Source organism: Pocillopora verrucosa, chromosome 10, assembly GCF_036669915.1.
Source record: "Pocillopora verrucosa isolate sample1 chromosome 10, ASM3666991v2, whole genome shotgun sequence".
Classification (NCBI taxonomy): domain Eukaryota; kingdom Metazoa; phylum Cnidaria; class Anthozoa; order Scleractinia; family Pocilloporidae; genus Pocillopora; species Pocillopora verrucosa.
Window position 1 is genome coordinate 9,850,251 of NC_089321.1, and position 20,594 is coordinate 9,870,844.

Below are 20,594 nucleotides of genomic sequence, written 5' to 3' on the forward strand. Positions count from 1 at the left end.
GAAAAAAGTTGGGAGAAAAAAGGGAAATAAGCTAGGAAAAAAAATGAGAATATGGGAAAATTTCTTTGTCTCAAAATATCTTCTGGCTTATAAAGGATGTAGTTCCAAAAAAGAAGAATTCTTTGTTTCGATATCCCCACCCCAGTAAAATTTTTTTTGTTATTTGCTCCTTACTCTGATATGTGGCATGTATTCAGCGCTGTGCTTACTGACTTGGTATTGCAGTTTTAAGTGTTCAGTAGAAGTTTTTCTTGTTTATCAGATTTACTTTGTCATGCAATGAGAAGTTTCTTTGCATTAATTAATTTCTCTTTTGCCTCACAGGGTGTTCCAGGTGCTCGAGGAAGTTCAGGTCCTCCTGGTGACAGAGTAAGTGCTAAGAGTGTACAATGGTAGTAGGTGTGCTGGCTTTGTGGTCAGTGTGTTGGACTTCAGGTGGGAAACATAGTGGTTTGTTTCTTCAAATGGAGAGGTGAAGGTTTGAGATCTGGCTGGTTCATTGTCTTGTGTTTCTGGCAAGGTATTTCACCCTCATATTGCCTCTCTCCACCCAAGGGTATGAATGATTACCAGTCTGGGAAACTTTATAAATTTTTTTTTTTTTTGGGGGGGGGGGGGGAGAACCTGCATTGGACTGGTATAACATCTGTCACTGACTTCATGTCACTCCAGATAAGAAGGTCTCTATTTAAGCCCTGGGGGTACTTTGTTGTATCCTCATGTAAAACATCCCACTCATAATGTCTCTGTCAATCCTGGACTATTAATAGATGCCATGAAACTGTCAGGTGCCAAAATGCCAGGTCCTAGCTAGGTCATGCTATTGAAGCTTGGATCAGTTTGTGGGCTCCTTAGCTGACTTCACCTTTCAGTGATTGTAAGCAAGTCTGTGTATGCTGGGGCTTATCCAGTGTCTTTTTTTAAAAACTGAAATGTCTTCCATTGCCATAGGGTCGACCTGGTCGCCCAGGTTTGCGAGGATCCAAGGGAGAAAAAGGAGGCCAAGTAAGTTATTAACCAAGAGAACCTTTACACCCTAACATTAGTAAGTACCTCGTAACAACAGTTTGTGTATTCTCTATAAAGTTCTCTGTACGTTTCCTAAGGTGCTGATGAGGAGAATTTTTTGAACAATCAAGAGCTTATTTAGTAGGCAATCATTTCCTTTATCCCATGACCAGACTTGGGAGGGTTGTACCTCAATGATGAATTTCCAGCAGAGCAGCTAAAATGGATATCAGTTAAAAAGATTGTGTAAATGAACCTCAAATAGCAAATTGCAAGGTTATTCATGGGTTTTTATATCATTGACTTTGATTTGAACTTTTCTAGGGACCTCCAGGTCCAATTGGGGAACCTGGACCTTCTGGTTCTACTGGCAGACGGGTGAGAATTTTACCCTAATTATCACATTAACCCACCATGTGGGTTTTTATGACTTTTGCATTTACAACCTTGAACCTTTCAAGTTTGCTTATCTCTTTGGTTTGAATTGATCTTAATTGTAAATGAAGACCAGAATATATGAGTTTCACAATTTTTTTCATCAATTTTTTCAGGGTCAAACTGGTGCAACAGGCCCCCCTGGTCCAGTTGGTGCACCAGGTGCTCAGGTAAGTACATCAAGACTTCAGTTTGGTTAACTGTGAAAGATATTAGCCTCATTCTGTACTTTCCTAGACAGCTAAGTGAGATACTGGGCAGAGATCCAGCATCATTTGCTCGACAGCTTCAATTTAGAAAACTTTTGTATTTATTCAGTTACTGTTTATTTCAGGGTCCTCCTGGTCTTCGTGGATCACCTGGTCCTGATGGTACTCCTGGTCGAAAGGTAACTTTTTGAGATTTGTCTTCATTTCCTCTGACAAGTGGAATCAAATCCTGCTGTTTATGTTTGAATGTAACTCTGGCTGGCCTCTTGTACTTTATGCAAGGAGTTGCACCCATCTAAAACATTGTTTAGTCATAGGCAGAAAGACAACGACATGTGCTGATAGACAAAATTCTTCTGACTCCTTAGATAAAAATCCAGTTTCAGCAAAATACATATAAGCTAAACATGTGTCTTCTAATAAGCAGTCAAAACTTGAATGATGATGCAAAATTGTCTCAGAAGTGTTCTGCAAAACCATTCTTACTAAAAAGAGAGAAATGATCCTGTGATCTGTTCAAAAGCCTTATCTACTCTAGAAAGGAACAAAATGAAAGCAAGATAATAGGGACAGAAAATAAGACATGGAAACTAAGCTCTAGACAAATTCACTTCTGACTGTATAGGATCGTAGTCACACTTAATTTGAAGGGTAGCACTAAATAGTTTTTCCATGATTTATGAACTGTGCAGGGATCAACTGGAGCACCTGGAGAGAATGGTTTCAATGGAGCAAAGGGAGATAAGGTAAGCTGAGAAACAGAGGAGAACCAGTCAAACGTCTTTTGAAGCTGAAATCATTCTCAATCTCTAAATATGTGATTTTTTAATAGTATTAAGGTATCTAGAGGAGAACCAATAAAATGTGAAAATCCAAAATTAAACTTCAAGTTAGCTCCCATAGGCTATATGATGTGGGTTTCAAAACAGTCACCTGATCTATTGATAAGGTCATCTTTTGCATGACTTTTTTAACCCTTAACAAAACTTGTACCTCTTGTTTTCTAGGGATCTGCAGGTGAACGTGGTGAACCTGGCCGAGTTGGTGCAAAGGTGAGAAATAAAGAAAGTAATAATTCATGGTTTAGCCCTTTGTGCCCTCGCATCAGTGATCAGTATGCATTTTCCCTTTTTAGTGTCCTTCATACATTTCCTAGGGTTCTGACAAGGAGAATTTGTGTAACATGTAGTAGCTTCTTTAGTGGGTGATCTTTAATTCTTGTGACTGTAATATGTGATTAAAGGGTGATGGGAGAAATGAGGTACTAGTCACTCTTTAGGGTCAGAGGGTTGATTCCAGATATTCTTGACAATTCTTCCTGATCTTGCTCTCTTTTCAAGAAAGAAAGGGCCTGGTAGCATCATTTTGTTTACATTGTTTACATTGTTTACACAAGTTAGATATCTATTCTTTTATTTCATTTTGTTTTTAACTTTTTCTTGTTTATTTAGGTCTGGGAAAGAGTTGCATTATTTTTTAAGGGTCATAGGATAATGGAAACGGGATGATTGGGACAGGGTATTATTTGATTATATTAACCTAAGATATGACTATGCTGTGGTTCTTGGCTTGTTAGGTGACATTTTTGAGACTTTTCTCAATGCCATATTAATGTGCTGTTTCTTCCTTAGGGGCCCACAGGTCAACCAGGGGTACCCGGACGAGATGGCAAGACTGGTGCACCGGTATGTACAACTTGACAGTTAATCAAGGCATAAAGTCCCTATATAACATTCTGCCGTTTGTCAAACTATATGGAAGTTCTGGGAATTGATTGGTTGCTGCTAACCAGATTTGGGCTTTAATTTTGCTGTGTACATTTATGCATGATAATGAACCTTTATTCTCATGACATCAATGTGTGATTTGTGATTTAGGGGTGATATTTTAAGGAGAAATTAGATGCTAGTCACTCTTAGTAGTTAAAGAGTTAAAATTTACTTGCATGTCATAAACTTTGTGATCAGTCACTTTCTTATTTGCCTGTTAATCAAATCAAGGTGATGTTGTTCTTTTAGGGTGACCCTGGAGCAGATGGTTCATCAGGAGCTCCTGGCCAGCAGGTATAAGAACATACAAGAGATTTTTTTCATTAGGCAGAATCAAGATGCTTGGAATCCCTTTTTGTGCAAAAGTTGGGAACAATTTTGTCACTGACTTTAGGGTTATTTGAAGGCTTTTCACGTCATTTCAGTGAGACCCAATACAAGGGTAGTCATTGGATACTGGTATATTTATTCACTTGTTTATTTGTATTGTTAGGGTGCTCAAGGAAATCCTGGACCTAGTGGACTTACTGGACCAAAAGGATCAATGGTGAATGATAATGAAAATGATAGTGATATTCACTGTGATAATTGTATTAAAAGTTAAAAAATATTGGTGATAGAGAGGTAAAAGATGAGCTCTTGTTAAGCAATCATTTGGCACTTATTTGATGCTATTTTCAAGGAAAGAATTTTGAAAGTGTGGAGGCTTTCACCCTCCAGAGAATTGATTTTGTAAACCAGCAACTTTGCATTGAGCTATAATAAAATTGATAATATCGATATCAATATTAGTAGTAATAATAACTATTAATAATAATTTATTGGTAATGATATTATTGTACATTGTGTTAGGGAGAGCCAGGTGTGGATGGTGACCCAGGGGCACCAGGTGCTCAAGGAGCAAAGGTAACTGACTCTTCAGAGTTAGTTCTTAGTTGTAACAGACAAATAAAAGATATATTAGTAGTTATCTTCTCTTAGTTGTGGCATGGTCTGGTTATCTTTGCATTCTGAATTTAAAGGTTAAAATCTAAAAATTTTAGTAATTCTTTAAAATTTTTGCATACCAATTTTAATTGGAGTGGTTTGTTTTGAATATATTATTAATTACAGTATTGATGTTAATTCTTTTTCAAAATATGTTAAAATGAAGCACAGGAAAAGAAGAGAAAGATTATTGATGATAACTCTACAACAACTGTATACACCATGAAATAGTGGGAATTAATAATATGCATTTTTTTTAATGTTTCTTAGGGTGAAACTGGAGCACCAGGCAGACGTGGGTTGACTGGCATTCCAGGAAAACAGGTTTGCTTTTTAAAATTCAAGTACACATTATGATTCTCATAGTGTTTTTCTTCCTTTTCAGTTGCAGAGAGCCCATTATGCCATTTGTAAATAATGTAACTGCTTGTGACTGGTTTTCATATGTGGAGAAAATCCCCAGAAAATTTGGAATTTGTTCTGATTGCCAACCATCCCAGATTTTTTTTTTCTGCCAAATGAAAACTTGAAATCAGAGAGATCCACAACAGTTAGATTTTGGTTTAATCCTTTACACCTTAACATCAGTATGTATAATTTATACTCCTGTAGCAGGTGTAGTTGGTGATCATATCCTCTATTCTCTTGACTTTCATGTTTGATTCAGGGGTGAATAGTATGGAGAAATTAGATGTTAGTCACTCTCAGGGGCTAAAGGGTTAAAATTGAGAGATGACACTATGTTGTAACCTAACCATTAAGTCATACAATGCTATTAACTAGTGAAGCAATTGTGATTTAACCCTTTAACTCCCAAGATCTGATTGTTAATTCTCCCCTCTAGCTGCTACACATTTCCTTGTAAATAAGTCACAAGAATTTGGTGTTATATCAAGGCTTCTAAATCCTACTTGATAAGTTTGTGTATTCTCATTAGATGTTGGCTAGATAATGAGTGGATGTTACAAGGAGAAGTTACATGTTAATCACTTATGATAGTTAAAGGGTTAAGGAGACAAGCCAATAGAGGAAATAATTAACAGAGTTGTCACTAAGTGACTTTGTTGATGTACCCCTGTCAAGTTGTTGTTGATGTTCTTGTTGTTTTTTTTTATTAATTCATTTTTCCAAAACAGGGAAGGCAAGGTGAACGCGGAGAAAGAGGACAGACTGGTGCACAAGGGTCCCAGGTATATATTCAGTTAAAAAAATTGACTTCCGATTCAATGTATAATTACTATACTCAAAGTAACGGATCAAAAGGGTTTTGTGGCATTTTTTTAAAGTGGTGGATGTGATGAATCATTGTGACAACTTGTTTTGTTAAATCGCTTCTGTTTGTATTTTTGTTTAGGGAGCCCCTGGTAGTCAGGGACCACCAGGTCTACCTGGAAAGCCTGGAGAGACTGTAAGTGCCATTATCTATTAATAGAGAGTGTGATGTACCACAATGCTGTCTTATGGTGTGACTGCTGTGAATATGAAAGCAATCTTGGCAGTAATGAATGCTACTTGAGCAGCAGTTAAAATAAGGCCTGAAAAACGGGATTTGAACCCATGACCTCTGTGAAACTGTTGCAGTGCTCTACCAACTGAGCTAACAAGCCAACTGGGAGCTGGTCATTTAAAATTTAATATTTTCTTGAATTAAACTCATGAAATTATGGACTTTCTATATTCAGTATGTGAGTGGCAGAGGTTCAACTTTGTAATAAAAACACCATTGCTTTGAATTTTTTCTGAGACAATGGTATGATAGCTCTTCACCAGCAGTAGTTTCCCCCTACCAAATTGAAATGCTATGAAGGAGATAAGGCATAAGAATTTAAAAGAAGTATAAAATAGTCAGTATTGTTGGATTTGATACCAAATTCTCCTAACTGACATCATCAGAAATATGTGAAAGATGTTCAGGAGAATTACTACTAAAATCTTTGAAGTGAAATGGATAGTTTTTTCATTTTAGGGAGCATCAGGAGAGAGTGGAGTGGATGGAACTCCAGGAGCAAGGGTATATTCTTCTTTAATTTTTTCAAATAGACCAAAATCAGTGGTCATTGCTTACTGCTCTGAAAAATTGTTCATGTATAGCTGCAGGATATTTAATCATGGGGGTACTCTCTCAGAGCCCTGTTATCCTCGACAAAACCAGGTTCAAGTCATTTACTATATCATGTACTTATTTACAGGGTGAAAGAGGCCCTCAAGGAGATCGTGGACCTCCAGGTGCTGCTGTAAGTATTTTTTTTCACCTTGATTTCTTGAATAATCAAATCTAATTCTTGGTGATTTGAGTACCAGTAGGACTGTCTATGCTCATGCTTGGAATTTGGTAAAGTAATAGAAGAGATGTGAATTGATTCGCAATTTGATTTGCATCAAGTTTAAATTTATGGATATTCGATTAATATTATCTATTTATTTTGTTGTATATTTATTTATTGATATCATTGTATTATCTCATCTACATAGGGTGCTGCTGGAGACCCTGGTGAGCCTGGAACACCTGGTGCTGACGGCAAAGCTGTGAGTCATAAATGTGTTGTTTCCTGAATTACTGTATACTACTGGCAGTGAACCATGCATTTGTTAATGATCCTTACATATTACTCGCTCTTAGTTGTGTGATTTATTCACAAATTGCACCAGTATTTGCTTGATATCCCATCCCAGAAGAGAGCGCTGAAATGTAATGTCCAACCACTTTGCTTGTCTGAGGCAGTGCATCAGACTGCAGGAATAGAAAAGACAAAACAGCCATTTTGTGGTCAACTTCACAATTTTTAGGTCAAATCTTTGCACTTTTGGTTCTCATCAAAGTTATAACTGCAACTTTCAGCTCAAAGTTTGAGAAAAGCATTAACATAATTGAAACTCATCAGTGATGATAATTATGACAAATTGAAGGTTAATTATTTTGTTATGTGTATTTCTGTTTAGGGAGAGAGAGGTCTTCAAGGCCCACCTGGCCCAGCTGGTTCCCCTGGTCTGGCTGTAAGTACATGTTCACTTGTCATATTTGTTGTCTTAATTTTGGACAGGAAGTTCTTGATATGTCAATACTATTGCTGTTAAATAGCTTAGTCTGCAGCAGATCCTGCTCAAACTATTCTTATGTGTGTTTTGCATTGCCTCTGGTCCTGCACTACCGCTCAAATCTTTTAAACCTCCTGAAAGCCTGTGTCTCTGTCTCTCTCCAATCTACCTGTGGCTGCCTATTTTAGTGGTTTACCTTTCTTTGTTTCTCTCTTTGGGGGAGGGGGAGGGGGTTTCTAAAGCTTGAGTGAATTATCTCTGAACTCAGCATGACAGATGTAGTTTCCAGAAAGCCATTTTCTTTGTCTTCCTTTTGTAACCTTGTTTGCAACTGGAGGTGATCCTCAAGTTGCTAGCATGGAAGCTTTTGTTTATGACGTAGCCCAAGCATGATTTTAAAATACATACAAATTTTTTTATATTAATGTTATTCATACTCTCTTAAGGGTTTACCAGGACAGCAAGGACGACAAGGGGCCACTGGAGCAAAGGGCTCAAAGGTGACTTTACATTCTGATCCTTAACTGAAGAAAACCTTTCATGAACTTTGCTAATGTGGAAAAGTAAATACTTGATCCAGAAAATTGGAACATAAGTAGAATACTAGTAGAATTGTGTGAAAATTCCCAATTCATGATTGATGATAACATTGAACATTCCAATCTTACAGAGGTTTTAAGCTTATTCCCAAGAATTGGAATATTAGTTTGGAAACCATTCCCCTCTGAGATCTGAACCTGGAGGAAGGATTTTAAGAAAGTTCATGTACCCCTCTGAGGATAACTTTTAATGAATACTCCAGTCAATAGAGCATCTGAAAACAGATTTGAATTTAAGTGAGCAGACATTTATCTGGTTATGTGATTTTTTTTTTCAAATTATTTTGTTGACAGGGAGATGGTGGACCTGTTGGAGAACGAGGGCCTGATGGGAAAGACGGAGAGCCGGTATGAAAAAGTCCTAACTCTTGTTTTGCTGTTAGATTTGTTGTTGTTTTTGTTCCATTTTAGTTTGCTTGCTTTTGGAAGTAGTAGTAGCTTTTTGTCAACCTCTACCTAAGAGAAACTTTGTGGCAACTTTCTGACACTTGATTTTATGAAAAAGTTGACAAAAATCTCACTTCCATCAATCAAAACATTAGCAAAACTTAATTAACGACCTAATAGCTAAACAAGAATTGATGGCCACTGTTTTTGTGCACTGCACAAATCACACCATCAGCATTCCTAGAACCTCTTGTATTTACTTTTACCTAAAATCCATAAACCTAACAACCCTGGTTAACCCATCCTAAAGGCCTGCAGTTGTCCCACTGAACTTGTTAACTCGAAACATCAGCTTTGAAGCTCTCAATAGGGGTCAAATTACATTATCAACTCAGTTGATAAAACCAAATTATTTTGTTTTACTCCTCCACTGCTGCAGCACCTCAGTTTCTTTACTGAGAAACCTACCCCCTTTACTCTTTGGGCAGGTTGTTTGACAATGAAGCCAATGCTAATTTTTTTGAACTGCATGTTAAGTTAGGCTCTATTCAGATTCCAGGCTCTTTAAGAACTGTAACCATCCTAACATTTTGTTCATTTTGGATTTTCACAGGGACAAGATGGAATGCCAGGACCTCCAGGACCTCCGGGCCCACCAGGAGAAAAGGTTAATTTTTTAAGTCAAATTTTGACTGCATTCTAATTAACAAGTAGTCTCCATGATGCTGTGCCTCTGTTCAAACATGATAGTGATGTTTGAAAGTTGTTTTTGTATTGCAGGGTGAGGATGGTGTAAATGGTCAAGATGGCACTCCTGGTAGCCGGGGTGACACTGTAAGTTGTTAGGTTATACTGTTACTGTATGCCATACTTTACAATGTCAAGACTCAAGTAAAGCAGTGATCATCCCAAGTGGCTGAAATTTTTAGCAATTGTAGAAAAGAAGCCTGAAAAATTCAGGTTTTGAACCTTTGCGTCCTGGATACCAGGTGAGCACAGCTACCAAATGAGATACAAAGCCACGCCCTCTCTTAGTCTTTCCCTTCATAGTTTTACAATTGTTTATTGTAAAATTGGGAAAACCTCCAGGAAAAGGAGTTATTCAATTTGAATGCAGACGTCATGTTTTTTTTATCCACACTTTTTACTTTAATCTGGGGGTTATTTTAACAACAAATGTATTTCAATTTATGAGAGGTGAGTCATAAGTGTATTTTGCATCAGGTGGCCAAAACATTATTAAAAATGGAATTTAATTGATTATATTTTAGGGACCTCAAGGTCCGCCAGGAAATCCCGGTCCACCAGGGAGACCAGGACAAATGGTAGGTACTACATTATATTTAAAAAATTGCTGTAGGGATTAATTTATATGATTGTTTACTAAAAGTTTTTGCTTTATTAAGTTAATTGTGAGTTCAATTTGATTTCAAGGGAACTGGGGGACCTCCAGGACCTGTTGGCCCTCGTGGACCACGTGGAGATACGGTATGACAGCTTTTATCTGAAGATAATTTCTTTTTTATTAAAAATGCTCATTCAATATGCTGGATTCCTTTTATTTTGGCACCCTAAGCCTCTGACAAAGGTGTTATAAGGATCATGAAAAACTAAAAGCAATCAATAATAACAAATTTTAGTAAATTTAATACTTATAACGCGCATATATTCATTTAAATATGCTCATATGCGCAAAGAGTGAAACAAATATTCCAAATAAACATAGTGTTTGAAAATTCCAACTGGCTGGAGGCAGACCAGTTAGCTATTCACACAGCGCAGCTGAGGGGTTGAACTCGGGGCGACCGAGAACAAATCCAGTGAGTAGTAGGGAGGAGAGGGAGGAGGACTCGAACCCGAGACCAGCTCATTATAGCGCCAGTCCAGCGCCTAAACCACTCGGCCACGCCGCCTCCTAAATTGAACAATTTGTGTATCAATTATCTACACCACTAACCAGCCATGTAGCATAGAAATTAGCCTTAGTGCTTGCCAATATGAATGCATTTTTAGAATGACTTAATTTTTTATTGCAAACTTCCCCATCAGTGGTGATTAATATTTATCGTTGCTTTTGTTTATTAAAGGGTGTGAAAGGACCTCCTGGACCTCCTGGACGGCCGGGCCCCACTGGAACACTCGTAAGATATTCTTTCTTTATTTTTTCAATTTTTAAGCATTCAGACAACTACAGCTAAGGCCATAGAGTGAAAAATATTCTCACCAAAACCTTAACCTTCCAAAATGTCCCAACAGCCGTTTGTAGATTTTTTAAGGTACTTGATCTAAAAATTTCGGACCTTTGCCTTCCAAGTTGTCCCATCCGTCGTTAGAAGTTAATGTATGTACTCGGTCTAAAAATAGTCACCAAGACCTTAACCTTCCCAGTCGTTAGTAGATATTGTAAGAACATGGTCTAAAGAAAATCTTACCAAGACCTTGACTTCCCAAGATCTAACTAGTTATTCGCCCCTCAAGCTGGTAGACATTTGCTTAAAATTAGTTAAGAAAGCTTGGCGTCAGTTTACGTCAGCAACTCAGTTGTAATACTAAATTACCCTATTATACTCTCCCACCGACGCATCATCACAGTTTCTATAGAAACTTACTTCCTTTATACATAGAAATCCCTTTTGTAACAAAGGTGGTCTTAAATTAGTTTTTGTTGGCAATCTGTTGATATGTCTCTGACTTCTGCCGTCCTGTCTACAGGGCCAGCTTGGTGCGCCTGGAGCTAAGGGAAGACAAGGAGATCAGGGACAGCAGGTAAAATGCCAGGCGCTAGAGGATATAGAGATTATTCCAAGGAAAGTACGCACGCACGCACGATTTTTATTCACGAGTTGCGATGCATCAAAAAAACGAACGAGCGAGCGAAACGAACGAGTGGGTTTTTTGATGCATTGCACCTAATGAATAAAAGTCGTTCAAGCACTTTCTATGGTATGATGTTTTTATTTCATCCATATTGAGATTTTTCACATTTCAATTCAAAGATTGAAAGCGAACGACTTTGAAAATACGTCGTTCGTCCAATCAGACACGAACGATCATAGTACTTCACAGTGTCAATCTCAGCATGTATGAAATACAATTTTGTTCTCGGATGTACTGAAATAACAGCATATTTCCTGTTTCTAAGATACAATGTGTTCACTGGGCGTGGTAAACTTGTGAAGGTGGTAACTTGGTAACTTACTATCATGATAACTTGTTAAACAACATGGTGGTCTTGCTTGTTATGATAGGGTTTTTTTTTTTACGTAACCAACACACATTTAAGGTCAAATTCTTTTTTTGTTTACTCTTGTAAGTTCCAGGGTAATTGTGGTTTATATTCGGAGTTTGTATGTATAGTTCGTCACAATTACTAAAACCAGTTTGATTTTTATTAATTACGTAGGGAAGTCCAGGTACCCAAGGACCTCCAGGAAAACCAGGACAACCAGGCCCTCCGGTATGTTTTCTACACTATGTTCATATTTCAGTGTTTTGTTTTGAGCACACACACACACACACACACACACACACTCACATACAATGAAGTATTAGCAGAACATTAAGAAGGCAGGGTAAGCTGGAGACGCCATCAGGACTAATATTGCCATCTGTAGAACTTTTTATTTGAAGAAGGTAATCTTTAGGTGAGATTTTAAAAAAAACAGTAAGAAGAAAAAGCGAGAAAAAGGAAAATAATTAAAAAAAAAAGGATACTCAAGCATTAAAACAGAAAGCAAAGTGCTCTTAGATTATGAAAGACGACTTAAATTTGGAAGCAAACATCGCAAGAATAAGAACACTCTGAGCTTTATTCTTTAAAATATGAACTTATCGCTGTTTTCTTTTAGATTTGAATTCACCCTGGTATGTGTGTTCTTTCTAGGGACCTCCAGGAAATACCGGGCCATCAGGGAGAGATGGTGCAGATGGGCAAAAGGTGAGCGACAACTTAAACTCATTGATCAGTATCACAGCGCGTTGATGAGGAAATGTAGTTTAAGGAAATAGTGAAAGTGAAAGAGAATGTTGTCTTCGTCTGAATGAAAAATAGCTTAGACCGTCGAAATTCAGTCGAAAACTTCTCAAATCTTTCACGTTGTAGGAACCCTTTTCCATTAAAATGCACATGAGCTGAATTGAAATTGCATCAATAATTCATCCAGTTTGAGAGGTTTGATTGGCTAAGAGGCGTAAAAAACCATATATATAAGCTTCTGGTTAGCCTGATAGCTCATCTGAATTATCACATCATGTTTATTACTGTTAAAACAGTTCATCATTGTTAAGGGATGAACTAAATTAAATTAAATTCTGGAATGTTTGTACAAGATTTCTATGGGCAAGGAAACCTGCAAAACACGAATTTTTCAATATAATATTATTGGCGTGGAAAGTTATGTAATATTTCTTTATATTCTCTTGATACTCATGAAAGTAAATTAAGATGTTTGTTTAAAATATAACACCTTTTTGTGTGTTTTAGGGTGCAGCTGGAGAACCAGGCCGATCTGGTAAAGATGGCTTGCCTGGGCTTCCTGTGAGTAGTTACTTATTTCCTCCTCTGATATCAATACAGAAATACTGTGGCTCACCTTTTACCGCTGAATTTATTTTCTGCTGCCACTCTCTAGGAGTGAATTTTGAGACCAGCAAGTCTGGCATACATGTGAAAAGTTTGGGTATCGAGTTTGTAAATAGCAATCTTCATAAACCATATAAAGTTCAAAATTTCTTGCAAAAGTAAGATAATAACAAAGCAAACATCTAAATTTCACAAATGGAATCACGACCGTGCAGTTGTTGGAAATAGAAGATGGTATGAAAGTGAGATCGCTTGCCTCCCCAAGTTGTGGTGCAGGTTTGATCGCTGATCGTGACATCACTTGTGGGTTGGGTTTGTTCTTAGTTCCAATCTTGCTTTAAGGTTTTTCTATAGTTTTCTTCCCTCCTTTCTTCCCCCCCCCCCTCCCCTGCAAAAAAAATCCAAATTCAAATGCATAAATCTCAATGATTGTTTTCATTCATTAGTTTGTTGTGTAGTAGACTTCTAAACTCCAAGATGTTTAAATAGAAAGGAAAGATGGCATACGTTTTTCCAGACATTTCCAGTACTCTATGCACCAGGGGGGGGGGGGGGTGCAAAAGATGAAAGAAAGTGCTAAAAATGTCTGTTTCCTTGTTGTCAGGGTAACAATGGAAAAGATGGTGAGCCTGGGCCTCCAGGTTCTGATGGTGGACCGGTGAGTGGTCAAACAGGAGTAAACCTGTTACTTCATATGCACTTTGACAACTCTTTTGACTTATTCTTTGCATATTAAAGCAATTTCAATTGAGTGTCGAAAGTAATCCGAGGCTACATTTGTTTTGATTTCACTTTGTGATTGATCCAGAATATTCAGGCGGCCACCCTGTCCAAAAATCACATGCAAAACTGAAGCTAATCATGACTTTGTCGTAAGCGTTTTCCCGCGCCTAAGGCAATTTGGTTGTTTCTACTTTAAATTCTTCTTGGATCTTTAAGGTGTTTTCCTTTCCTCTGATCGGCCATCGTGAATACCTTGAGTTTGGTTTTGCTATAGACTGGATAAGACTCAACTTTTGTACCTTGCATTTTTCTAGATTTTCTTGGCAGCCGTCAGTTGATAATGATGATGACGACGACTGCTGTTTGCTTACTATTAGGAATAACATTGTTTTTCAACCAATTCTAGGGAGAAGTTGGAGAACGAGGACCCGCTGGACCAAAGGGAGACAGAGGACCAATGGTATTTAGTCAATATTTACAACATCAACAAAAAAAACAATAACATAAATAGTTGATAATGGACTGAGTGGAGTCGAATTCGGTCGGTAATTATTCGAGTGATTAACAAAATCGGACGACAGCGAGGCTGAAGTCCGGTTTGTTAAAAAAAAAAACAAAAAAACGTCTAGACATCGGTTATCACGGAAAAAAGGCCAAAATACAACACAAAACTTGTATGCGCCCAGATTCCTTGTGTTCCCATAAAAAACGGCCACAACGATTTTTATACGAGGATCTATCCGGCGATTCGAAATTATAGAAAAACTTAAAATACTTCGCTAAAATAAAACTACAAAAGACACACGTAGCATGGGAACCCTCGCCCCAGCTATTTTTCAGCGGCGCTCTGAAATGTATGTAAATGCAGCGAATTCAACAATTGTTTTGCTTTATGTAGGGACCCCCCGGCACGCCAGGAGTTGGAGGAGGTCCAGGAGCACAGGGGCCCAAAGGTGACGCAGGCCCTCCAGGCCGAAATGGACGCAGCGGTGCACCAGGAGTACCTGTAAGCTTGGCTTTAATGCAGTAAAGATCGTTTGTAAATCCCTCGCCCTCGTTTCCTCTCGCTAAAAAAGCGAATTAAGAAAAGAAAAAAAAAAATAAAGCGCCCGTACCCAGGCTGGAAAAAGAAGGGATTCTAGAGCTGTTGACCTATCTTCATCAAGTTCTTAATTATGGGTCTACACCTTGGTAAGGTCGCTCCATTTCGCGAAAACATCTGCGACAATAACGCGCTTTACCTGCGCAATTGGAGAACACTCAAACTGAGGAAAACCGCAACAACCTTTTTTTTGTTCAGGACCTTTAATTTAGTCATAATTTCTAAGTATAGAGAGGAGACAAAGAAAATGTCACTGCTTTTGGTCCTTAACGATGGAGTGTACTTGCTGGTGTTTGCCATGTGCATAGGCTATCACTCGTAGTGCACTTCTAGTAAATCACATTAAGTACATCGTTTCTTTTGCTATTATTTAGGGAGGTCGTGGCCCACCGGGATCAAAGGGTGAACCAGGAAATCCTGGAGCGAACGTAAGTACTAAGACAGGGTTGAATCCTTACTGTAAACACCGATGTCTTCTCTCTTCCACATCCTCTCTGGATGCCATGGTCACTGCTGGTCCTAGCAGCATGCAGGACGTTTGTCACATGTAAACTTAGTGTAAGGCCTAGGTCGTTTAGAAGGCCCATTCAGCTTAGTTGGGATAGCGTACAAACGCGAAATTAAAACATTCGCGTTTGATCGTGAGACTGTGTTGTTACACTGCCCTTTTCCACCCAGGAGCACTTGCCACCTGTCGATGAAACTAAGCGCTTTGCTAAGGGAGATGGGGATGGCCAGTGATTCAATAAACATCCCGTTGAAGAGAGCGAAAATCCTTAAAGCTTTAACTCCCATAAGTGACCAAGACATAATTTCTCCTTATCGATACAATATCGATACAATATAGATACAATGTCGATACAATATAGATACAATATCGATACAATATCGATACAGTATCAAGCAGATAAGTGATAAGGAAAAAAAATGTTAATTAGGGGATTGTTAGTCGATCCAATACCAAATTCTCCAAACTAACATCAAAAGAACTGTATGGTAGACAGTAACGAGAATTACTAATGAGATCTTGGGAGTTAAAGGGTTAAAGTTGCTTCTCACGGTGGACATAAGGCAAAAGGGACCAACAAAAATCGCTCAAGTCGAGATTTTGTCAGCGTCTGAAACTAGCAACACAGGGAACCCAAGCAACCACCCATTTTGGAGTGCTGCTAGCCTGGGGACTTACAGAAACTATTATTTTGGCGTTTTTGATGAAGGGGGAGGGGAAGGGGAAGGGGGGAGCTTGACAGATTCTTGAAGGTTTGGTAAGGGAGGGCTCATTACTGCCCATCGGGTGGCAGGCTTCTAACAAGGCCATCCATCTCACCTTGTCTTTTTTCCTTTGCAGGGTAACGATGGAAGAAATGGCACGAGAGGTATAAACGGACGACCAGGTTTGAAGGTCAGTATTGTAAGTTACACTTAATATGTACCTATTGTCTGAACAAGAAAGCCGAATAGAGAAGAATATTGCGCACAATGCTCACGTCATGACCGAGGCCTAAACATTTCCCCGTCTGGCGTGACCCGACTCAATGATAAACTTTTTTTATATGCTCCTTGCCCTTTGTCCTCCTTCCGCGCGTGTAGTCCTCCTTCCGCGCGTGTAGTGCCGATACTGTCATGTGATCCTTTGCTATTTTCTTAAATTCGTCTGTGATCAATTTGTAGGGAGAGAGAGGTGCCCCAGGAGAACCAGGAAAAGCAGGTAACCCAGGTCCTGCTGGTATTGAGGGACCTAAGGGAGATCAGGGACCACAAGGACCTCCAGGAGAAAAGGTGCGAATATTTTGAAATGTTTTAGTCAAGGTCAAAACAAAAGGATGAATCGACTGGATTTTTTTTTAAACATTTAGCGCAACACCACCGTTAGGCCAAAATTGACCATCTTACGCATGCTTGATGTTTGACCGCGGTGTTAGAGAGAGCTTACCTCTGTCAATCGTGCGTGTGACTTCCCTCTCGCGCGTGTTCGAATCGTTCATTGAAAATTTATGGATATTATAAATTCATTGTGGGTCACCCCAGGTATTTAGAGAGTTAAGCCACATGACGTAGAAACAAGTATGTAAAAATAGCGTTCTTTAATGAGAAGTCTGAAAGTTCCTTTTTTTTTTCCATGTTTAGGGACGTCGGGGAAGAGATGGTGTTCCTGGTAAACGAGGTGCTCCTGGAGCCCCGGTGAGAAAAAAGATTCATAGTTGGAAGCGGAGCTTCATTCTATTTTTATTTCCTGAGCATTTCATGTCCCTGGCCTCATCTTGGTTTTCAACTACATTTATTTATTTGCGATAGTTAGACAGGCTAGCCCAGTTCATCTTTAAAATTGGGTTAAATGGGGGGCGTGTATAAACAATCGTGGTGGGCCTTAAGAAATCCATGATACAGTCAAAAGTTAGTCAAAACTAAATGAAGGTCAAAGTTATTCAAAAGTCTATGATTTGTCTTTTTAATGGAGAAAATTCTGTATTCCCTCCCTTCCACCCACCAGTCCGTCCCCACCTCCCTCCGTCTCCCCACCCGTACTTCCCTCCCTCCCTCTGTCGTTCCTTTCTTTTGTCTGCCTACACTCTTTTCTTTCCTTTCCTTTCGCCCACGCTTGTCCGTTCTTCCTTTCCTTCCTCCGTCTCTCACTCCGTTTCTGCATCCGCTGTTCCTGTTACCGCCCCTCCCCCTGTTCAGTCCTTCCGTTCCCTTCTCCCCCGTCCATTGATCCGTTCCTTATTTATCTATCCATCTCTCCCCTTACTCTCTCGTTCCTTTCTACTTTCTACCCTTCCTCCCTTCCGTCGATATTCGTTTATTTACTCATTCAACTATGAATCTGCTTTATTTGCTCATTTAGGGAAATCAAGGACCCAACGGAGAGAAAGGTGAAATTGGTGTAACTGGCGAGAAGGGGGACAAAGGTTGGACGGGATTTAAGGGAGAGACTGGACCTAATGGCCCACAGGTAAAGCAAATTTTCTCTGATTTCCACTCCAAAGGAGTGGATGGGTTTCTTTCCCTGGTTAGCGCTGCGACACTGAGCCAAGTTCTGGAGCAGATTCGATTTAACCCGTTCTTCAAATGTTCGTGTTTGCGAGAGACACGGCTATTAACTAATTGCTTTGTTTACTCAAAGGGCGACCAAGGAGCACCAGGTGTTGAAGGATCAGATGGACCTCCAGGACTGAGGGTTAGTACCTTTGCGCGTCAAAACCTCGCCCGAACTCCTTTCACGTTTTAAAGGGCCGTTTTTTCTTTGAATAAGCTTCAAAAGTTGTTAGTTGGTGCACGTAGGTTTTGACGAGAAAGAGAAAAAAGGAAAAAAACATTTTTACCGGAAGCAATTTTACAAATAACAGTTTTATCATAGTGGAATGAATGAATGAATGGGTGGCGAGAATCAACTTCTTAGAGAGAGAGAGATTTTGCGACTGTCTTTCAAGCTGCTTTTAACTTAATCCTTACACTCTTAGGATGAATTATTGAGTATTCACAATTTGTTGATACCCATTCAAGCAGGAATTTAGAAAATCATCGCAAGTTGGATTTCTGTGCTGACTTACTTGCCGAGGGAACTGATCAATTCTTTTTAATTCTCTGCCATTCCTGCCAGCTTTGCTCCTAGGCATTGATTGGCACATCTGAATTTAGTGAGGATTGATAAGAGTCCAGAGAGAAATGTATGATCGACAGTCAGACGAAATAGCTTGCAGATTTCTATTACGAAAGCTATGTGCTTTAGCCACGGTAGATTTTCTTTGTTAAAGAGTTTAGGGAGTATGGTGTTATAAAGAGATTACCCAGCCCCCCACCTCTCTCCTTCCAAAGACTTGTCTGTCCTCATTACGTGTTAACGGGACGGAATTGTGCGGAAAAGTTACATTTTTTTTGTTTTGGTCCCCGGCTATAGGGATCGCCAGGAGAAAACGGAAATCCTGGTCCACCAGGAAGAAACGGAACAATGGTGAGCCTATTTGTGTTCGTTTGTCTGTCAATTTGTGTTTTCTTTTAGTTGTAAATGGTTTGCAAGAGCGAGCTTAAATACACTTCAGTAATACCTCGGACATCTCTAATACAGAAGGCAATCTTAATTCCCGTTGCTAAGGATTGCTTCTTTCCCGTACTTAGAATTTATCTATTGTAGGATACCTTAACAGCAAGAAATTTATTGCTCAACTCATAAACTAGTAGAGGAAATAAAGAAAGAACCGCAGTTTTAACACGGTGTTTGCGAATTATTCTTGAAGTTATGGGAAGCGAAGATACTTCCGCTGTAATAGAACGTTTTCCATATGATTGTCATAAAACCCAAATCAAAGAAATCACAGCAGTTGATCAGAGCAAAGACCGAAAACATCACACGGACTCAAAGTGAAAACAAGAAAATTGCTTGAAGCAGGGAAAACGCATATGTCCAAATTGCGATTGGTTTCAGTTTTTCAGCAGATGAATTTCGAGAGTAGCGTGAGCTATTTATACTCATTACTGAGCGAAGTGCAACAAAACTAAAGCCATTCTGAATTTCTTTCGACACCTCATCAACACTTGCTCTACTACAGATCTGTAATTTAATTAAAGTTGGGAGTCAAAGGATTTCGGCGGGACACAGAACGGTTGAGCTATCGTAGTTATGTATTATTGCGCACAATTTTGATGGTATGTTGGTTTAAACTTAAAACTCTGAACTCTCTCTTCTATAGGGTGAACCTGGCTTGAAAGGACCTGATGGCGACGTGGTATGTATTTGAAATTATTTTAGCCTTATAAACCGTGTGATCTTTATGCATAATCGCGACTCTGTTCTCTATGTATTTTCTAAGGTACTGTGAAGTTGAATTCTTTCAACAATGAGCTTCTTTGACTGTTTATTATTTCCTTTATTCATTTTGCCTACCATAAGGGTTAATTTAAAGGTGATTCTGTTGAGGGAAAAAGGCTTTAGTCGATCTGAGCGGAAGAAGGGTTCACTAGCTGAAAATGAAACCCGTCTTAATTATTTGATTTTTCTTCATCACTTTGTGCTTATTTTCACTGTTTCCGCGAATTTAATTATTTGGTGGTTGTTTTTTATTTTTTTTGTCCATAGGGAGAGACAGGATCACCGGTAAGTACGCTCTCTCCTGCTTCACCAGGCGGAGTAATTAGGATGTTTCATTTAAGTTTAAGTTTCTCTGAAAGATACTTCCATTAGTGGGACAGTGTCGTATTATTATCGAAAATTGCCTTGCTGGCATTCGCACTGTCGAAAGGCTAACGCTTAAAACTTCAGCCTAAGAATTTCTACGGTGGCCAACTTACATTATCAACTCAGTCGTTAAACCAAATTGTCTTGTAATACCCCGTAAGAACACAACACCACGTTTTCTCCAGAAACTTACCTCCTTTATTCGTTCTTTTGGTATAAATGGAAGTGAGCTATTTTGAAACTGGAATATTATGCTCGCAGCCATGTTGGACGGTATCACGCTTTAATAAATTGGAAGAAGGGAGGAAGGCTTTGTTTCTGTGATGACTTTTTCTGTTGCCTTAAGCAAGTCATTTTGTTATGTACAAGGAATGAATATTCAATAACCAGAAAATAATAATTTCCTTTTCTCTTATTTTTTTTCTCATAGGGACCTGAAGGATATCAAGTAAGCACTGAACACACATATTCTCTAATATAATTTTTTTGCTTCTAAACAGCGGTTTAAACTTTCTTTAATCGAAATTTTCAATCGATTTTTTTTTAAGAGGATCTTTGTAGTTTTCCGAAATGAATTTTTGTCT

General features: G+C 38.8%; 1 protein-coding gene across 1 annotated transcript in view; it reads left to right on the plus strand.

The window, feature by feature from the left end:
• LOC131799115 (collagen alpha chain-like) overlaps positions 1 to 20,594 on the plus strand; it is a 45,058-nt gene that overhangs the window by 17,191 nt on the left and 7,273 nt on the right. The window contains exons 17-58 of the mRNA XM_059116784.2: positions 325 to 369; positions 952 to 1,005; positions 1,333 to 1,386; positions 1,560 to 1,613; positions 1,778 to 1,831; positions 2,345 to 2,398; positions 2,660 to 2,704; positions 3,284 to 3,337; positions 3,671 to 3,715; positions 3,915 to 3,968; positions 4,274 to 4,327; positions 4,679 to 4,732; positions 5,545 to 5,598; positions 5,763 to 5,816; positions 6,375 to 6,419; positions 6,598 to 6,642; positions 6,881 to 6,934; positions 7,349 to 7,402; positions 7,891 to 7,944; positions 8,338 to 8,391; positions 9,044 to 9,097; positions 9,211 to 9,264; positions 9,702 to 9,755; positions 9,865 to 9,918; positions 10,518 to 10,571; positions 11,143 to 11,196; positions 11,834 to 11,887; positions 12,314 to 12,367; positions 12,914 to 12,967; positions 13,617 to 13,670; positions 14,142 to 14,195; positions 14,634 to 14,741; positions 15,212 to 15,265; positions 16,186 to 16,239; positions 16,509 to 16,616; positions 16,965 to 17,018; positions 17,683 to 17,790; positions 17,962 to 18,015; positions 18,736 to 18,789; positions 19,526 to 19,561; positions 19,912 to 19,929; positions 20,441 to 20,458. Coding sequence (XP_058972767.2) covers positions 325 to 369; positions 952 to 1,005; positions 1,333 to 1,386; positions 1,560 to 1,613; positions 1,778 to 1,831; positions 2,345 to 2,398; positions 2,660 to 2,704; positions 3,284 to 3,337; positions 3,671 to 3,715; positions 3,915 to 3,968; positions 4,274 to 4,327; positions 4,679 to 4,732; positions 5,545 to 5,598; positions 5,763 to 5,816; positions 6,375 to 6,419; positions 6,598 to 6,642; positions 6,881 to 6,934; positions 7,349 to 7,402; positions 7,891 to 7,944; positions 8,338 to 8,391; positions 9,044 to 9,097; positions 9,211 to 9,264; positions 9,702 to 9,755; positions 9,865 to 9,918; positions 10,518 to 10,571; positions 11,143 to 11,196; positions 11,834 to 11,887; positions 12,314 to 12,367; positions 12,914 to 12,967; positions 13,617 to 13,670; positions 14,142 to 14,195; positions 14,634 to 14,741; positions 15,212 to 15,265; positions 16,186 to 16,239; positions 16,509 to 16,616; positions 16,965 to 17,018; positions 17,683 to 17,790; positions 17,962 to 18,015; positions 18,736 to 18,789; positions 19,526 to 19,561; positions 19,912 to 19,929; positions 20,441 to 20,458 — 2,295 coding nt within the window. The remainder of the gene's footprint in view (positions 1 to 324; positions 370 to 951; positions 1,006 to 1,332; positions 1,387 to 1,559; positions 1,614 to 1,777; positions 1,832 to 2,344; positions 2,399 to 2,659; positions 2,705 to 3,283; positions 3,338 to 3,670; positions 3,716 to 3,914; positions 3,969 to 4,273; positions 4,328 to 4,678; positions 4,733 to 5,544; positions 5,599 to 5,762; positions 5,817 to 6,374; positions 6,420 to 6,597; positions 6,643 to 6,880; positions 6,935 to 7,348; positions 7,403 to 7,890; positions 7,945 to 8,337; positions 8,392 to 9,043; positions 9,098 to 9,210; positions 9,265 to 9,701; positions 9,756 to 9,864; positions 9,919 to 10,517; positions 10,572 to 11,142; positions 11,197 to 11,833; positions 11,888 to 12,313; positions 12,368 to 12,913; positions 12,968 to 13,616; positions 13,671 to 14,141; positions 14,196 to 14,633; positions 14,742 to 15,211; positions 15,266 to 16,185; positions 16,240 to 16,508; positions 16,617 to 16,964; positions 17,019 to 17,682; positions 17,791 to 17,961; positions 18,016 to 18,735; positions 18,790 to 19,525; positions 19,562 to 19,911; positions 19,930 to 20,440; positions 20,459 to 20,594) is intronic.